The sequence below is a fragment of the Antrostomus carolinensis genome, unplaced genomic scaffold (genome assembly GCF_000700745.2).
Source record: "Antrostomus carolinensis isolate BGI_N321 unplaced genomic scaffold, ASM70074v2 scaffold4115, whole genome shotgun sequence".
Classification (NCBI taxonomy): domain Eukaryota; kingdom Metazoa; phylum Chordata; class Aves; order Caprimulgiformes; family Caprimulgidae; genus Antrostomus; species Antrostomus carolinensis.
Genome location: NW_010318328.1, coordinates 167804 through 186017, shown reverse-complemented (window position 1 = coordinate 186017; position 18214 = coordinate 167804). Strand labels below are relative to the sequence as shown.

At 37.7% G+C, this 18214-nt stretch overlaps 1 protein-coding gene across 1 annotated transcript in view; it reads left to right on the top strand.

Annotated features, from left to right (window-relative positions):
• DACH2 (dachshund family transcription factor 2) overlaps nucleotides 1-18214 on the top strand; it is a 137483-nt gene that overhangs the window by 31382 nt on the left and 87887 nt on the right. The window contains exon 2 of the mRNA XM_029085162.1: nucleotides 13477-13608. Within this exon, the coding sequence (XP_028940995.1) occupies nucleotides 13494-13608 (115 nt within the window). The 5' untranslated portion in view covers nucleotides 13477-13493. The remainder of the gene's footprint in view (nucleotides 1-13476; nucleotides 13609-18214) is intronic.

Genomic DNA, 18214 nt, shown 5'->3' with positions numbered 1-18214 from the left:
TCCTAGGGCCACAGTTATTTGTTTAATTTGAATCATTCCAATACCTTTTCTCAGTGCTGTGAACTTTCCCCTAAAATTTCTTGCTAGGAATACTACTGGTCCTCATTTAATAGCACTAGTGGTTAATAACTCTTAAATGTGCCTGTGATTAGGAAAATACATTCCGAAGGTTGTTTATACATATCTAGCATTAGCAACAATAGCCAGGCCTGACTTCATTCTAGTAAGAAAACAATCTAGCCAAATACTTAAGAAAGAAGTTTTTCCAAATGTTGATACATGTTAAAATCTTACTGAACTATTAAAACCTCAGGACTTCAACCAATTCATTTTAGTCACGATGCGGCCTAAAGTTGAAGTATTTTATAAAAGCTAAACAATGCCAAATGCATTTGGCTGAGATCAAAAGCCAAATCTATTTGTTCTCTTTCATCTTCAGTGTTCCATTTCCTAGGAGTATGACCTTAGTCAAACATCTATTAAAGTTAGCTTTTGATCTCACTCCCTTTTTTACGAAAAAGAAAAAAAAAAGTCAATCTTTAAAATTTTCTTCCAGAGACAGTCACACTATTGTGTTTTAATGTTCCAGTAGTGTGTGAGTAAATAGGATTCTCTGATGTATGTGATAGAACAGTGGTTAAATGGGACAATCATTTTTGTGTCAGAGACAAGAATCAAAAGGAGGCATTCTTCAGAAGCTGTTAACTGGAAAAAATCCCCCCAGGTCAGTGGAAACACGTTAACTGGTCAATGTGCTGCATTTTTTGGTCCTTTGATGAAAACGCCTTGTAATTTGATAACAGGTAGCTGTTCATTTGTAATACGATTTTCTCTTCACCAGTCAAAGCTGCCTAGTGATTAATCAGTAAAAAGGTTAATTTTCTTCTCAAGTATGAGCAGTTTAGTGGCTTTTTGAAAGAAATAAGGACAGATGGGATTGTGGATATTGCATCCTTTATTTCCTGAACAGAATTATAAAGGTGTTTCTTGGTCATCTATAAGTTCCTACACATGAGGACAGCCTAACTGTCTCACATTCACTTCTCAGCTGAAGTGAGTACGTCTTTCATAAATACATACTGGTTCCTAAAACTATACAGAGGAATAAAATTACAGTTAAGATTTATATTTAACATAGTGAACTGATCAATTAATAATTAATGCACAATAACTATCCTATTAAACCTACTCTTATCAGTGTAGTGCCACTGTTAGGGAAATCTCCATTAAAGGATATAGCAGATAAATACTGAAAAGATTTATTTAAAAACAGTATCTATAGAAGAACCAGAATGTGTCTTTTTAATAAACCATTAAATTGACAGATGTATTGCATATTAAACTTCCAAAACCAGAGTTAAATGCTTACTGGAAACACATTGGAATATTAGCTAGATAAGTTCATAATAATATATAATACTCAACCTATCAGCCTGGGAAAAAGCCTTAAAGTAGATTTAGACCTCTCAGCTCTAAAAAAATAGCTGCAAAAAGTACAATATTACTATTGAGACATGTCTGAGGATGAGGACTGCAGAGTAGAATAATTTTAAAGGGAATGCTTGCAAGGTTACTTAAATAATGTAGAATTCTGGAAAAGCAAGATGAATAGATAGATATCTGTAGTATTTTTCTGAATTGGCGAAAAAAATCTTCAGTACATCTTGGACATCATTTATATTGAATATCTTCTTATTTTTAAAAGAAATGTAATTAGTTTGAGTTAAAAATATCTGAGAATCTATTTTAAGATCTGAATGTACTTTGACTACTGAAATAGTTGCACAGAACCTAAACTAAAAATGTTTGTTGCCATAGTTTTAGAAGAAATGAAGCCGCTGTACTGATGCAAACTCAGGAATAAAGATCAGTAGAGTTTATCTTGAAAGATTTGCAAGGGCAAAGAGAATATCTGCATAATTTTAGATTACTGAGTGTTTCAGTTCAGTGACTAAATTATTCCTCTCCTTCTTGAGCCTGCATTCTGCTTGGAGGCTGCAAGTTAATTCAGCTTGACCAATGAGCAGAGACACATCCTCTAAGATTTTAAAAATGGTGTAGCTCATTTTCTACGTGATATTTTTATTCACCACCTGGAACAGTAAAATAAGCTTCCAGTCAATGTCTCAGCTCTGAAAAATGTTCTTTACCTTGCATAGCATAAAGTGGAAATAGCTATTCTGACAGAACTTCATAAACAAAGATACTAACTGTTCGGACTAAATTATTTGTCTCCTATGTTATTTGTGTAAGTAAATGTTCATGAATAATCTTCAACAAAAACTATATGAAAGTAACTTAAAAACAGGGGGATCAGAACAATCACAAGTTAAAAATGAAAATAGAAGAAGCTAAGGTACACGCTGCTCTGTAGGCATGTTCCATACCCTCTCTGGTGGAGTGATCAATAGTCATTAATTTATGCCCCAGAGAAAAGTACAGGTCTCTGTGACTCTTTACCTGTGGTCTGAACATAGCCAGAGTTACATCTGGTTTCTCCAGCCTGTGGGATTCCTCCTCTTTTTTTCGTTGCAGTATTAGAAATTCACATATCCATCACCTGTTTGCAGAAGGTGCCCAAAGCAGCAGCTCAGACCTGAGGAAGTGTTTGGGCAGCATCTGCTGCCTGACCTGGTGGTTCTTGCCTCACAGAAATTTCCTGGAAGGCTGCACAAAAGCTTCTCCTTTCCCAAGTACAACCAGTGGGATTGCTGTCCAAAGCCTGCTGAAATAATAAATTGATCTAAAAATCTCATTTTCTTCTTAGAAAGAAGAAATGCATGGCATATATATGTTGTGACACACTGCCAATGCCAGCTCACCACAGAATCTTACTTAAAATAATCAGTACTGTGAAAGGGACTTTGTGGCAAAAGCTTACGTTCCTGATGACTGTGTGAAGTGTCAGGTTATAACTGTTTGGGATGGATGTGTTTTTCCACTCCCTGAATTAAAAAAGAAAACCAAACCTGACAGGTTTTGTTATGCCAAAAGTGTATAAAGAGATCGTAACGTAGCAGTAGGTGGAGTCTTCACTGGAGGAGGTAGAGACCTAGAGTCTGGTCCTTGCTCCCCATGCGTTACTTCATTTTACATTGAACAACTTGAGAAAATTATGAATTGGATATTCCAAGAAAATTTAAGCCATGTTTCTGCACTATGTTCTACATCTTTTGTAAAATTGATAGTAATTGGAAGGTTCTGCCTTAAAACTGGAGATCGGCTTGGAGCCTGTCTGACTGATTTCCTGAATTTTCACTGAACTGTTTTCCTTCCTTGCCACAGACATTGCTGCTTTACTAGTCTATCCTAATACCATCCCAAAATACTTTTCACTGTGAATAACCTGTGGTATTTCAGATGATCTTGAAGCGCTAATATTTTGCTTTCATTCAACAGCCAGATTTGGAATGTGATGATAAATATCAGAAGAATATTTTGTGAATTTACGTTCTTAAGGGATGCAGCTTTTAAGGTTGGGTTAATTCAGTGCTGTTTGGAGAGGAGTGCGTGGGCTCCCTCTGTTCATTGCTTAGGTTCCTGTGCTTCAAGTAAGCACACTATTTTTGTGGGTTTTATGAACTGGACACAAATTTCTCAGCTTTAAGTCTCTAAGAGCAGTGGTAGCTGTGTTACTGTAGTATTCAGTTTCTATTGTGGCAAAGGTCTTGAAAAATTACTTATGTGGAAGAAATACCATGTAGGGGACGATTCTACAAAGTCATGTAAGCAGAGGAGCCTGGCTTAAATTTTACCATCTGAGCCAGCACTGGTCACCACCCCAACTGATGGTCTATTCCCAGTAATTTTAATAAGAAGATTGTAACCTTTGCAAACAATCCCACTGATTTTAAATTGATTGCAGAGGGATTGCTGCAAAACCAGGGGATTGCAGTGCCTCTGAGGAAGGCAGAATTGTATCCTTGGCTGAGGACTTCATCTACACTTGCAAGTTAAGCTAGTTTTGAGTTTGATGAATACAAATTGTTTTCCCTCCTTCAAGCCAGCTCGAACCATAGCGGAGAGCATTTTGTTGTTCACAGAGTTTCTGTTGTGCATTTACAAGCAACCTTCCTGTGGTGCAGTTGCCATCGTAAGTAAAGAGGGAGCTCACAGCTGCTGTGTGTAGCTCGGTGAGTAAGAATGTGACATTATTATTTGCTTGGTTTCAGTTCATTGAAAACATCTGAGGAAAAACTGGAGTAACATTTCTCCCCTCTAACACTTCAGCTTCTAGGAGGGGTTGGGTAAGGGATCTCTGCAGCACGATCCTCACCAGCCCGTAACATTGGTCAGGCAGGTCCAGCTGAAGTGACCAGCAGCTGGCAAGGGTAGTATTGTAGGAATCTAGCAGTGCTCTTCTGGACAGTATCCTGAGGTTTCATCTGAAATATTGCAGCATGATGAACTTATGGAACTCAGTATTCACTTAAAATCCTTAAAATATACTATTTTTTAAATTGTGCTGCAAGACAGGTGGGACGTAGCTGAGCTGTGCCATCTGATTAAAGAAAAAAGAAATCGTATGGTGTTTCCCAATCACAAGTGAGAAGTAGCTTGAAAACACTCACAGAGATATCCTTATTTTCAGAAGACCTTCCAGCCCAATTAATTTTACAAACTCGAGAGATTTGTGCCAACTCCAGATAAGCTTTCAGAGTTTTTGGTACTTAACTGAAAGGACCTCCAGAAACTTCAGCAATTTCCCCATCGTTACTGCTTATAAACAAGTGCTTTAAACACACAGAAACTGATTTAATCGTAAAAGAATAAATGTGGAGGAAAAAATAACAGCAGTTCATTCTAATTTCATATGGCAGCACATGCACCATGACAGGCTTCTAGGATTATAGAGAAGTTATAGAATATCCCTGGTGAATGAGGGCTATTAGGTTGAAATCTATTTCACAGAATCATAGAATGGTTTGGGTTGGAAGGCACCTTAAAGCTCATCCAGTCCCAACCCCCCTGCCATCAGCAGGGACACCTTCCATTCGACCAGGTTGCTCAAAGCCTCATCCAACCTGGCCTTGAACACTTCCAGGGAGGAGCAGCCACAGCTTCCTTGGGCAACTTGTTCCAGTGTCTGACCACCCTCACAGTGAAGAACTTCTTCCTAATATCTCATCTAAACCTCCCCTCTTTCAGCTTAAACCCATTTCCCCTTGTTTTGTCATTAACTGCCCTTATGAAAAGTCCTTCCCAGCTTATAAGATGATTTTAGGTTCCCATGGATCCATATGTACTCTAAAATCAGTAACTGCATCCTGCAATCAGAAGCGAATGCAGTGATCTCTGAAGCTCAGGAGAAGGTGGCCCCTAAGCCCAGTTAGTGCATCCAAGGCCCTGACTGGGTGTGAGCTTTCCAGGCTGTTGGGCAGTCCAGGTTGTTTTGAATTTGACTGCAGTAAATCTGAGATTGCCCACCTAGGCGATGTCACTAGATGACAGTGCCCAGCGCTGGCTTGGTGCCAGTGGGTGCCAGCGTCCTTGTTTGTCCTGATAGTAAAGGAATTGCTGCAGTTCCAGGTGCGTTCCTGCTCTGCAGGTTGTGAGGCCTGTGGCAAGGGTCTGTTTTCCGTTTGAGGCTGTTAATAACCACCTTTGTATTCCTTCCTGTGGCCTCTGAATATTTCTTTTGTATGTTGTTCTCAGGAAGATAATTTAACATGTTTCTGGTTTGGTTTTTGTTTTGTTTTGTTTTTTCTAAATTTTTCAAGTCCTTATCTCAAATAATTGTACTCTTTAGTCTATGACAGCATTATGTGGATAGTTGAAGAATTTGGATGATTATGAGCATTAGTTTAGCTTATCTTAAACTTACTGAAATCTGAGTCCTAATGGATGAGTTTGTCACTCTCTTGATGTATGAAAACACTCTTTAAGTACACCAGGTAGTGTAAGAGTTTTCATTTTATGTTGAAAATTTTCAACGACGTGACTAAAATTGCATCAGGTATGTACAGAAGAGCTTACAAATTATCTGTATAGAGTAATTGTGATCTTTTCAACAATAATTCAATGGCTGATGCGTCTGTCTCCTGTATGCTTCCATCTTCTGAAACCTGTAGATCAAAAGTGGGGTGGTCAGTCAATCAAATATACAGAAGAAGGTAAAGGTCACAGTAGTGCAGCATACTAAAAGTATTACGCATTATAGTCTTGACAAATCGTTCTTATGGCATAAATTGTAAAAAAGAGCAGAAAATGTCACAAAATTAATCAATTCTCATGAGACACACTGTACAATGAAGGGAAAAAAAATAATGTAACCCTCTCAGTGCTCTTTGTAGTTCTGATTTTTCTGTTTCAATCCAATAAGGTAAGCTGCAATTTTGTTTGACATAAGATACAGGCTACTTTTTTGGATATGAAGTCATCTGTAAAATATGTAGTTGGATATTGCCATGTATCAGCTTGAACGTGAAAGCTCATGTTAACATAGATTTAAGCACAAATTCAGTATTAAAATGTCTGTATACTTCAAGCTGAGCCCTTTGGGTTTAGACAAGAAATCTGACAGGTCTTTGGTTGTCATATCTTCATATGGATCAAGGATGTGAAATACCTCAGGTACAGAGACTTGATGGAAGATATTCATGTTTAAAATGTTTCCAGTCTTTCAAATGGGTATCAGGGAGGATAAGATTAGGCTATACAAAACACAGAGGTTATAACTGGGGTGGGAAGCCTAAAGAATAGAGGGAGATATGCGATGAAAGCATCTGGAAAGCAAATCTCACCATATTATAAAGTGAACACCCAAACTGTAATTATCAGGACTTTTGCTACTGTCAAAATATGTGTGAAATAGAGAATGACAACCTGTTACACCTGTAAATGATTCTGTGGACTGACAGGGACGTTTTGGTGTGTAAAGGTTTTAATCTTGTTTATGTTCATGTGAACTTTTGCATGAAATTACATTTTAGAACTAAAATAAGATGAGCAAGCACACAGTGTTAAACGAAAATTACTAGGATTGCAAAATCAAGCCGTAAGAAATTCAGAAACATTTGTGCAACCCTAATTCTGGTCCCTTGAGCATTTGGCAAAGTCTTTAAATTACATTATCACATGCTGGTTTTTTTCCCCAGCCTATCTGCTTGGTTGATGATAGAGAATCGATTGACCTGTGGAGAAAGCAAGCTTGTATGATGAAGAGACCTATCTGTAGGTCTGTCCCTATCTGTCTGCTGCAGAAGTGGAAGCTTTGTAGGGAATATTCAGGGGCCGTGCAAAGGCAAAGAATAAGGTCCCTCAAGTAAAGGCTGTGTGACAGTTCACTGCAGAAGCGAGCTGACTGGAGCTTCTCTGTTGAAGATTAATTTCTCACAATTTCTGACAAATATGCTCAGTATTTGTTTGGGGTTTTTTCTCCCTCAATGAGGTTTGTTTTCCATAGTTTAGTTTTTTGACATTTTAAAGTGGTGGTGTTTAAAAATTAAACTTGAAATTAAAAAATTTTGACTATTGTCTGAATTGTTTTGTTAAGGATGATCTTCAGTAGTCTCTGAAGTTTCATTAACACATTCATTAGCTGAACATGTTTAGAGAATGTCTTTATTTTCTCTTTCACTTTGAACATGTAGCGGGAGAAATACTCCATAAATACTTTCAAATTTTCTACTCAAAATCATTTTTTGCTGTTGTTTGGGGTGCTTTCCTGTTGCAAAATGGGAGAGAAGAGCGTATTTTTAAAATATGGTTGTAATATCAGAATGAGTGGCTGCAGGTCATGAAAGAAAGTCAACTGTTGTAATACATTTCTTGGCTATTGACTACATTTCAGCTTGGCAATGTCAAATGGATGCAGCATGGATTTCAGTCTGAGCTCCAGAGCGTCCTCCCAGGGCCTGGGGTGAAGACTCACACAACTTAGCCCATGATAAAGCTTCGTGCTTACGCTGAAATCCCATCCTCTGCCTGCAGTGGCCAATTACTCAAAGTTCTTTCCTTAAAGTCTCTCAAATGTTTCACGTTGATGGATTGTTATGACCTCTCTGAAATGGTAGCCAGGATGTCTTTGAGCAGCCATTGAAAACAGAACATGCACTAGAGCTGAAATTTTCCTACAGTTTCTAGTTGAGTCAGTTGGCAGAAACGGAAAAAAATCTGCAATAAGATTAATGTGTTTGGACCTGTCTCCAAACTGCTCTCACACTTCGGTCATTTTAATGTTCTTATTCAAGAATTTGGTTTCACTAATAAAGATGATTCATTTCAGCTACAGAGAAGCCTCCACTTTCTATTGTGTTTAAATTAATTAGTAAATTCTTTAGGCATTCTGAAAGCATGAAGTACATTACATATATTTATAGTACATTATATATATATTTATTTTTATTAATATCCTTATTGAAGAAAATGGGAAGGAAAGCATAGCCTTTTCAGTCTTCCAAGGCCTAATTTATTGGATGTTTCAGAATTGTTTTCACTGTTTGCAATATGGTATCTCATATTAACATTTCATACTACCAGATGTTTCATTATTCCTGTTTTAACACATCATACTTGACCCATAGCAGCTTTGAATGCAAATAACAAACAAGCCGATGCACAATGCTTGACTGTTAGACTGAAATAATATGGCAAGGCTAAGCTGGTTTTCATTTTTCCTTTTGAATATTATTAATTGCAATGTGTTGACTGTTAATTTAATTAAATGTTTTGTTTTAATATAAGACCATTCTTCAGTTCACTGACTCACCGTTTCATTTAATTAATTGCAAACCTCAAGATTTGATTACTCATAGTTCTCCTTTAGTTAATTTACTTGTTCACAGTTTTGACAGAAAAGCTTTCAAACTAATACGAAGGAGGGGCACAGCCTAACTAATTAGAGAACTGAAAAAAAATAGCTGTACCTAGAGAACAAGATTAGCGGATACTCAGGGTCACCTTAAAATGCTCAGAGTCCTTGTATTCACCATCAAAATCCAATTTTCAGTGACTGGATGTTAGTTAAACATGGAGGATTTTGGATGTGAGGCACCTTAGGAACCTCAGTGTGGGAATGTGATGGAGTTTTGGTTTCTTACATCTTCAAGAAGGTATTTGCTAATCAGTAAATGGTGATGTTGACTTGAGGCCAGAGACACTGTCCCCTTGTCGCCTCGTGCTCAGGGAGGTGGGGGTGGGTTCAGCACTGCCCTGCGATGGGGTCCTGTTCCTGAGGGGGATACACCACAAACCACCTTGGAGCTGTGATCTTTGGGCCATGCAGTAAAAAAGCTTTTTGTTGTTGTTGAATTAATTCCTGGGACTTGATAAGGGAATAATCTTCAGTTGTCTTCTTGTCTTTGTTGGGGATATTTGAGTAAACAATTAACTGCTAACTTTAGTAGGATGCAGACAAGGGATGGAGAAACCGCTCTGGTCTTCACACCCTCTCAGGTACTACAGGTCCTTTGGCTTTAGGAGCAGAGGACATGCTCAGTGGGTCCAGCCCTCACAGAAGCAAACAAGCCTCACAGTACATTCAGGTCCATTCCACCTCCAACACCTGGGTCTTCCCCAGGGCAATGTGGTGTGCCATGTTGAGTAAGCTGGGGATGGTCCTAATTTGGATCAAAAACCTGAATTTGAAAGCTGTTTGGTGCTTAGGTCTGTTAAATCTGTGGCTGGGAATAGAACTGCAGAACAGTGCAACCTGAGCATTGTGTGTGCTGGTTTGTGTGTCCTTGAGGGGTTCTTTCAGGGCTCGGTTGGTGTGTTGTACAGCAGAGCTATGCAGACTCGTCAGAGGGAGAGTTCACAGCCTCCTGCTAAAACCCAAGTTAGGGGACGAAGATTACTGATGGCAGTGGGTTGTTTTGCCATATGCACGGTGTACCTGAGCGCGCACCATCGCAGTCTGTTACACAATTGTAATCAGGATTCATGTGTAGAGAGCTGACCCAGAACGTGGCTCTGAGATTTCTGCGTTAGTGCTGATGTCTCTCTCTTAAAGATCCTCTTCAAGGACCTGCTGTCTTTCAGCCAAGGCGACCGGTGGGTTGTGGGCTACTGTGAGCAGGACTAGCTCTGCCGACCGTTTGAAAACAAATCATTGCAGCTGTGATGAGATTCATGCTTTTTTCTTGTTGTTGTTAGTGTTGTACAGGTTGTGTGTGCTTGATAATAAGCGGTACATAGTTTATTTCCGGAGTGTTTAGTGATTGATCGCAGCTGGCAGAAGATAACTGAAAGAAGGGAAATTTAAAGTGTAAATTGAGAGGGGGGAAAAAACCAGAAGCTTTGAAGTATGTAATCCAGCATGTCGGTTTTCCTAGTGATCCTTTTTTTTTTAAGGTGAAGGTAGAGGGATAACTGTATACATTACAGCAGTTTTCAAGTACATTTTTCAAAGTGAGGTACTCTAAGTGAGATTCTGCTGCTGATAATGATTCATCTGAGAGGATGGAAATGATTCTTCAGTTCTTTGTAGATCTTTAGATAAGTCAGTTGAAGAATAGCCCTCTTTGCCACAGCTAGCAGGAGCTGAGTCAATTATAGAAAGGAGTTTTATTAATAGTTAAATTAAATAGTAGCTTCAGTAACGTTAGCCGTGGAGTAGCCTTAATTGAAGATTATGCCAGTGGGTGATTTGCTGTACGTTTTCTTCCATCATTTCAATCAGTAGCACACCCTCACTGCTGAAACCATTTACTTTAACCTCCATTTTATGAGCTCTCAGAAATGCTGAAGAATTAGTACACTGTTTTTAAAGTGCCTCGTACAGTCAGGTTCTGGGGCTTTTACTGCTGTCACAATTCAAGTAAGAAATCATATGGACTGGGGAGTAAGTGGATGAGAGTATAAAGACTTTGCTGATACTGAGCTTAGAGACAGTATTGGCTGTATCTGCTTCAGGTTTCTGCCTGACTGCTCAGGCTCTCCAGGCTGCAGTGCTTTCTACATCAGGACTGTGCTTTACTCTTTAAACTTTTAATGCTGAAGGAGAGTGACTTTGGTGTGGCAGATGGCACAGCATAGATTTCTGATACATCACTGTTTTTTGGCTGTTGTCCTTATGGCAGCTGCGTCTGGTTAGGGAGCTCAGAAATGCCTGACAATAATTACCTTTCATTTCTGCAGGCGGCATTGTGGTGATTTTGGGACTGTGTTTGTTCTTTTCTGTTTGTTCCTCAGTACCCTTTCTGCCTTCATTATCTGTCAGATACAGGTGTTCAGTAGAAGTTTGTGGTGGTTTGTTTTGTTTTGTGGTTTTCTTTTAATAGAGTCCTCTGGATAATTTTTTGTCTTGTCTTTTCTCTGAACATTTTACTGAAATAATTTTCCTTTCCCTATTTATCTCCTTATGAATAATTTCCTTACTCTTTTGTACACTTAAACTAAGGAAAGTTTTCTGACACATGATATCAAGAAACTGTATAAATACTGACCCAGATGAAAATACTTCCTGGGATATTGGTTCATCTCTACATGTTTGGGTACACAGAAATTATAAAATCTTATGATAAAAAAATTCCCATGTTCAGACTCTGTATTTTTTCTAACCTTTAAAATGAATATAAATTCTTTGCAAATGGATTAGAAGTATCCAGTGAAGAGAGTAGACTGTGAGTGTGTACAAGTTCTCAAGATGCTTTAGTGATGGCTGTACCTCAAAGCTTGGAATTGGTTGGGATAAGGAGGGAAAGTGCAGGGAAGCAGGCAGATCACAGCGGTGCCTGGAAATCAGTAAGTTCCTCAGAAGACTTGTGCTGATGCTTGTTTTTTGAACTTTATGAAAATAATGTGAAACTCACTCAAAGAGTAATCCCACTTCTTTTCCCTAGAAAAAAGTGGAAAAGTTTATAGACTCTTTAATCTTCTCCAGAAAGTGTGTGAACAGTTTTATCATTGAAGATGTATCTTTGATGGATTAAGTGTGAATGATGTCAGCCAGACAGTTTGTAAAAACAGGAGTTTAAACATCAGAATTTTATATCTATTTGATAAAAAAACCTGTAGCATTTGCAAAAGAACTTTAAAGAGTGTTACCAAAAGAATTTATTTTCAAATAAAAAGTGAGTACTGTTACAGTGCAGTGATCTGTGTGAAATGAGGACTGCATTAAATGACCTAAAAGACGAGATTGTTGATGATATTTTCTGGACTTATTTTTGTATGTTTGTATTTAGTGTACATCACTAAGGAAATAAATAGTTTTCCACGTATCAATGACAGAACAGTGAAACAAGTGCCTGAGCAGTGCAGGTAATATTTGTTAGATCTGGCGTCGGTGCTTTGGGAATACAGGAGTGTGTAACTGCAGTTTGTTTCTGTGACTGTTGAGAGGCTCTTGGGCAAGATGGAAGGAGGAGGACAGATGGCCTGGAGCGAAGAGGCCTTGTGGAGCTCCCATCTCGTAACCTGTCATCTCCAACTTACTGGTATTAATCAGGGATCTCTTCGCTGAAGTTAACGGAATTGCTGTATCCATATGTGATAATACGTGTCCCTCCTCCATGCAGTCGGAGTCTATTGATTGCTTGATTACTTAAGTCACATTAAAATAATGAGAACTTTGTGTAGCCTATTATAGAAGCAGCAGAGCTAATCTAAATGTCAAATTCATAGCAGCTTTTAAAATAAAGTATTTTAATTTATGGATGTGTGGCAGTATAGGATGTGAAAATTATTAGTTCACTTTAATCAGTATCTAATCTCTCAGTAAGCAGTACTTTGCAGTAACAGCAGATTATTTAATTCTGTTTTGATGTATGATATCTTTGTAGGTTGATACAACATGCACCACCAACAAAAAATCATGAGTGTTTTGGTAAACGTAATTCAGTGATTTTGGGGAACTATTGCACAGTCAATTTTAAGACAGTTGATGTAAAACATTTAGCTTGCTTTATAGCAAATGACAAAAGCAAGTCCTACTGTACTGGGAGGAAGGCAGTAAACCCATTTAATCCATAACTGAATGAATTAACAATTACACCTCTAGAGGTCTTCTTGGTTACGTGGCCTTATCCCCTGTATTTTCCTGCAAGACAAAATAATATTAATATAATATAGTAGTACAGCATTGATTGTTCCATGTTAATTGGCTTTGAGCTGTTGAAGTCAAGGCTTATTGTATCTTACTAGTGTAGCTGGAAATAAGCAGAAAGTGATCAAAGTGACAGGAAATGATATTTAAAAGTATAATAAAAATGATACCATTAGTATTTCTTTATGCTATACATGTAAAAAAAAAAATGAAAGAATTTTTTAAAAAATCCTGTATTTCTTTATGCTATACATGTAAAAAAAAAGAAATATGAAAGAATTTTTTTAAAAATATCTAGAATTGTGTACTGCAATAACTCAACTTTAAAATAAAGGTAGTGTTCAGAATAACATTACATAACTGGACTAAAAACGTGTATTAAATTTGTGTGACTTATTCTCACTGAAAAGAATTGGTTTCTTCTTCATGTTTTTCAGTGCTGCATTGTATGGCGAGATATTGCATTGTATTTATTTATATTTTTCCAGGTCTGACAGCAGCTGCCATGGCAGAGGCTATGAAGTTACAGAAAATGAAACTTATGGCAATGAATAGCCTTCATGGAAGTGGAAGTCAAAATGGAACAGAATCAGAAAATGAAGAGCTTAATTCTAATGCAGGTAGGTGATGCTGTGTGTGTGAGCTGTGGGGGAGCTCTCAACACCTGGTTTTGTGCATGGGAGACAAAATCAAAAATCTATCTCAAATTCTTGTGCTTTTTTATTTTTCAAACTTTGCTCTGCTGGTGTCAAATAAAAATTACTGTACCTATTCTTCCAGTGTTCCTCCAGTTTTCCTCCTAACAACCACCTTCATTAATTTTTTGGAAAAATATTGGTGAAGGATTGTTTTTGTTATGTTAGAATACAGACATTTTAAACTATTCCCTAAATATATTTGCAGTAACAAATGACATCTCTATTGGCAATAATGCAGCAGGTCTAGAGTTTCCCTGTAAATGATGGAAAGTTTCCAAAACATCAGGTTGCTGGAAATCATTATGAGTTCCACAGTGCACTGGAGAAGGGTAAAGTAGGGAATACTAAATCACCAAATTTCTGGCTTTTCTGCATTTTATTCTTTCCTTGAATTAATGTTTGCGAACTGCAGCTATGAAGGAGAGTCTTGATGAACATTTCTTGTGGGCTACCTGGCTGGAATAACCTTGGGTAGAAGGCACTGACACTGACCACGTGTTCAGTCTGTGCTACTATAACCATTAGTGTAAACTTGAACTAAGCTCCCTGAGTCCCAGCTCCACGAGAACAGGGTTCACAGTTTAAATCAGAAATGGGTCCTTTGGAAAGGATATCTGCATTGTTTATTCTAATGGGTTTTTAGATGCATAGAAGAGATTTTTGCTTGGATAGTGTAGAGAACCTAGAATATGATAGATCCGTTTTGTGTCAGAAAACTGTAGATACCTATTGCAATTAAGGCAGGTTCACTTGGACTCACTTTTTTGACACAAACAATCCTACAGTACATTTTTACTGTTTTGGAACCTTATTCTTTTTTTTCATCATCAGTTGAAGAACAGAGACGTTGTCTGATCCCTCATTGCATTCAGATCTCCCATCGGCATTCATACGCCTCTGAACTCACACATGCGTCTCGAAAAGACGAAGCCGCTCTAGCAGTTTGCTTGCTTGGATGGTGTATAGTGTATATGCATTGTACCATCAAAATGGTAATTTATTAGACCAATAAAGCAGCAGCTGGGAGGTCTTAGACTCATTTTCTAAAGGAATAACTTTGAATTCATGACAAATTATGCACAAAACAGTCTTTCCAAAAGTGGTATTGCCTTTTGCTAATTTTGTGTACTCATCTGTATTGAAGAAATCTGGCTTCTAATTCATGCATTAAACCCTTCTCCAGCTTTTTATTATGTAGGATATGTATTTCTTATCCACCTCGCAGACCCTAATCAATTAGTGCGTATTGAATTCAGGGAAAAAAAGCACTGAAAAAGCATATTTAGTTTGTGTAACTCTTATAGTCTGTGTATAGTTCAAAATGAATTCTAAAGTTTCACTGAATGCCAAGAAATATATCTGAAGATAGAAATCCTGCAGAAAAGCAAGGAAGCTTCATACCTAAATGATGTAGGGTTAGTATTAGGATTTTTAAAAGCTGCTGTACGAAAACTTGTTAATTTGGATGTTCATGGTTTGGTGTGTTACCTGATATGGCAAAAACTGTATACTTCATATGGGGAGAATCTACAGTACATCAATATTATTATTATTTTAGGTACCTCATTGACAAGTTTTATGGGGGACTGTCATACCAGCCTTTTGACAATACGTCAAGAATATGCATATTAAATGAAAGTTCTCTGTGATTTAGCAATTCAATGAGTTCTACAACTGACTCAATACCAGTTTGAATATTCGGAAAAATTCCCACTGACTTGAGCTGAAGTTACACTGGGGCCCAAGGATAAGGATATGATGTCAGTTAAGCAAAGATCTTTTCTCAGTTCTTTCCCCTTTTCATTGCCTGATCTGCTGGATGGAGTGCCAGTGTTGTTTGCAGACAGAGAATTAAGTCCTTAACAAAAAGAACCACTGGTAATCACATTAAAAATCACAATTTCCCCTCTTTTTAATATCTGCAATGCCAGCATTAGGATCATTTTTGTAATGCTTGGCTTCTCTCTTTATTGAAGGATTATTTTTTAAAGATTTACATTAAGCAGGTACAGCAGGATGTGTCAAAAAGGAAAACCAAAATGAAAGGAATGTAAAGCTTAATTATTCTTATCACTATACAAAATAACTGAGAAATTATCAAGTATTCCCTACTGAAAACTCACTGGAGACCGAGTTAGGGAATGGAGAGTGGGCATTTTGTTTAGAAGTTGATAGATATTTTGTTACTTGGGTTCACTGTGGAGAGAACACCATGATAATTTTGTGTGCATGAAACCTTTACCAAATGTTTGTTTTGCTCTAGACTCTTACAGTTTAAATGACTATTAAAAACAAAATGGGGATGCCAAATGAGAAAGAAAATTGAATTTTGATATTTTATTTTATTTTTTTTTACTGAGAAGATCTAAAAAGAAACAGAGCAAAGGAGTCAGAAGCCTCATAAGTGGGAAAAACATTTTATTTTAGGAGAGAGACCTACAGTTTCTTTGTTTTGAGGTTGTGTTTAATAGCTTCTGTAATGGCTGCAACATGACTCTGCATCTAGATTTCGGCATGAATAACAACCTGTTCGTGTTTCATTCAGCTCCAAATGAGAAATTCTGTCTTTTATTGTTTTAGGAAATTAGTCTGTGTACTATTGCTCCTGGAACTTTATAATTAATCACTAAAGGTTATGGCTGTGGAGAGTTTGTGGGAAATAGATATCTGAATGATTATAATTGTAGCTGTCAAATCAGAAATATAGTTATACAGAGCAGAGGACCTTTTACTTCCTTTGATTTTTTTTTTTCTTTTTACTGTAACAAAGACTTGAGGGGTTGCAGTTTTACTGAAGAAAACAACTGTAGATGGTTGGCTTCTTACCTCAGTCTTGCACACTGACTTGCTTTGGCAAGCATGAGATACATCACCACTAAATATTTCACCTCAGGATGTGTGCCTTCCTCCTCATTCTGTAGTCTGATAGATGAAGGGAATAGTTGAGGGTTTTTTGCTGCTGTTTTGAATTAAAAATGTAATTGATCAGTATTAAGTCCTGAATCTTCATTGCCAGATTTTTTGGAAGTGTGTCATTATATACAGGCTATTAGTATAATAAAAAAGTGGTGAGGATGTCATATTCATTTCAATCCCCATCTGTATCTGTTAAAGTCAGTATGAAGTAATTTTGGATTTGCTTCTTTAGTAACGCCTGGAGTGTCACTTCTGTAGTTTCTTGCTCTGTGTGTGTGCACCTATGATGATGGAAAATTTTCAAGAACTTCTGTATGTGAAGCTAGAATTCATGCTATCAATTTAAAATCTGAACTCTAACTCTCATAACACTGACTATAATTCCTCAGATATTATATTGTCCTGTAGGAAATTACAGGTGTGGAACTGAATCTTATAAGTGTGTCTAAGGAAGCAGGGAGTAAACGTGCCACTTCTTTTCCTGCTCTAGTCCAGCTGGTCCTACCTACCTCCTTTTTGTGATACTAGAAAGGTCCCAGTCATGGTGGCATTTAGTACTGGAATATTCTAAATAACTTATTAAAAAATATGCTGCAAGAGACAATACTGAAACTGTGGAAAAAAAGGAAGTACTAAAAAAAAAAGATATGTATTTTTTAATTGCAGCAATGCATTAGTTCACACTGCTGTGAAGAGTGTTGTTATACATTTGAACGTTAATGTCCTCCTTCCACTCTCTGCAGAAGAGAAAGAGAATTTTTTGCACCTTCCTACTCATCATATGAAGTGTTGAAACAAACTTCTCAGGCAGTTGAGAATCTCGTATTTAATCTGGCACTACAGGTTCTCTGGCCCCACAGTCCAGCCGATCTGTGCTAGCTGTTCCTTGTGGCTTAGTGTCTGTCTCCATCTTCCTGTAGGATCTGGGAGAACCACATAGTTGGGGGCGCAGGTGTCTGGAGGTGGGAGAAATGACATCCCTCTGAAATCTCAAATTCCCAGTGGCCATAAGGTTTTCATAATCCTGTTCCTTCTTTTTGGCTGCTCCATGTGAGTCCTTGGAGAGGAGACTGTCTGTTGATGGCAATCAGCACACTCATCTGAGGGTTGCCTTGGGTCCAGAGGGTTGCCATAGCTAAGGCAAGTCATGCTGGAAAGCGTGACTGATAATACCTGCTAGGAGTGATGTGGCCTTTCCTGTTCCACTTTGGAAAACCAGTAAGATCAGAGTTTGAAGCTGGCAGCTGAAGCCAGTTGTGCTGGATGTGTGTGCAGATCTCTCAAAGCCCAGCCACAAATCGATGTTGTTGTTCTATAGAAATAAGATAAACAGAACAAAACCTCTCTGGTTGCACAAAAGTGTTTATAAAGATCATCTGTTTCATCATCATGCAATACTAATATTAGGTGAAGTGTATTCTAGAAATTAGCATATAATTGCCTAGGGAAATTTGAAACTTATTTGAAATTAGAGCCTTTTTTAAAATCGCATGGCAGCAGGTAACTTGTGCAAGTATGTGACTGAATTGGAACGTGAAGGTTAGATTGCAAAATAGGGTATTTTTATCCGTTAAGGATGCTGTGTTACACAGCTGCGTAAGCAAAGAAGGAT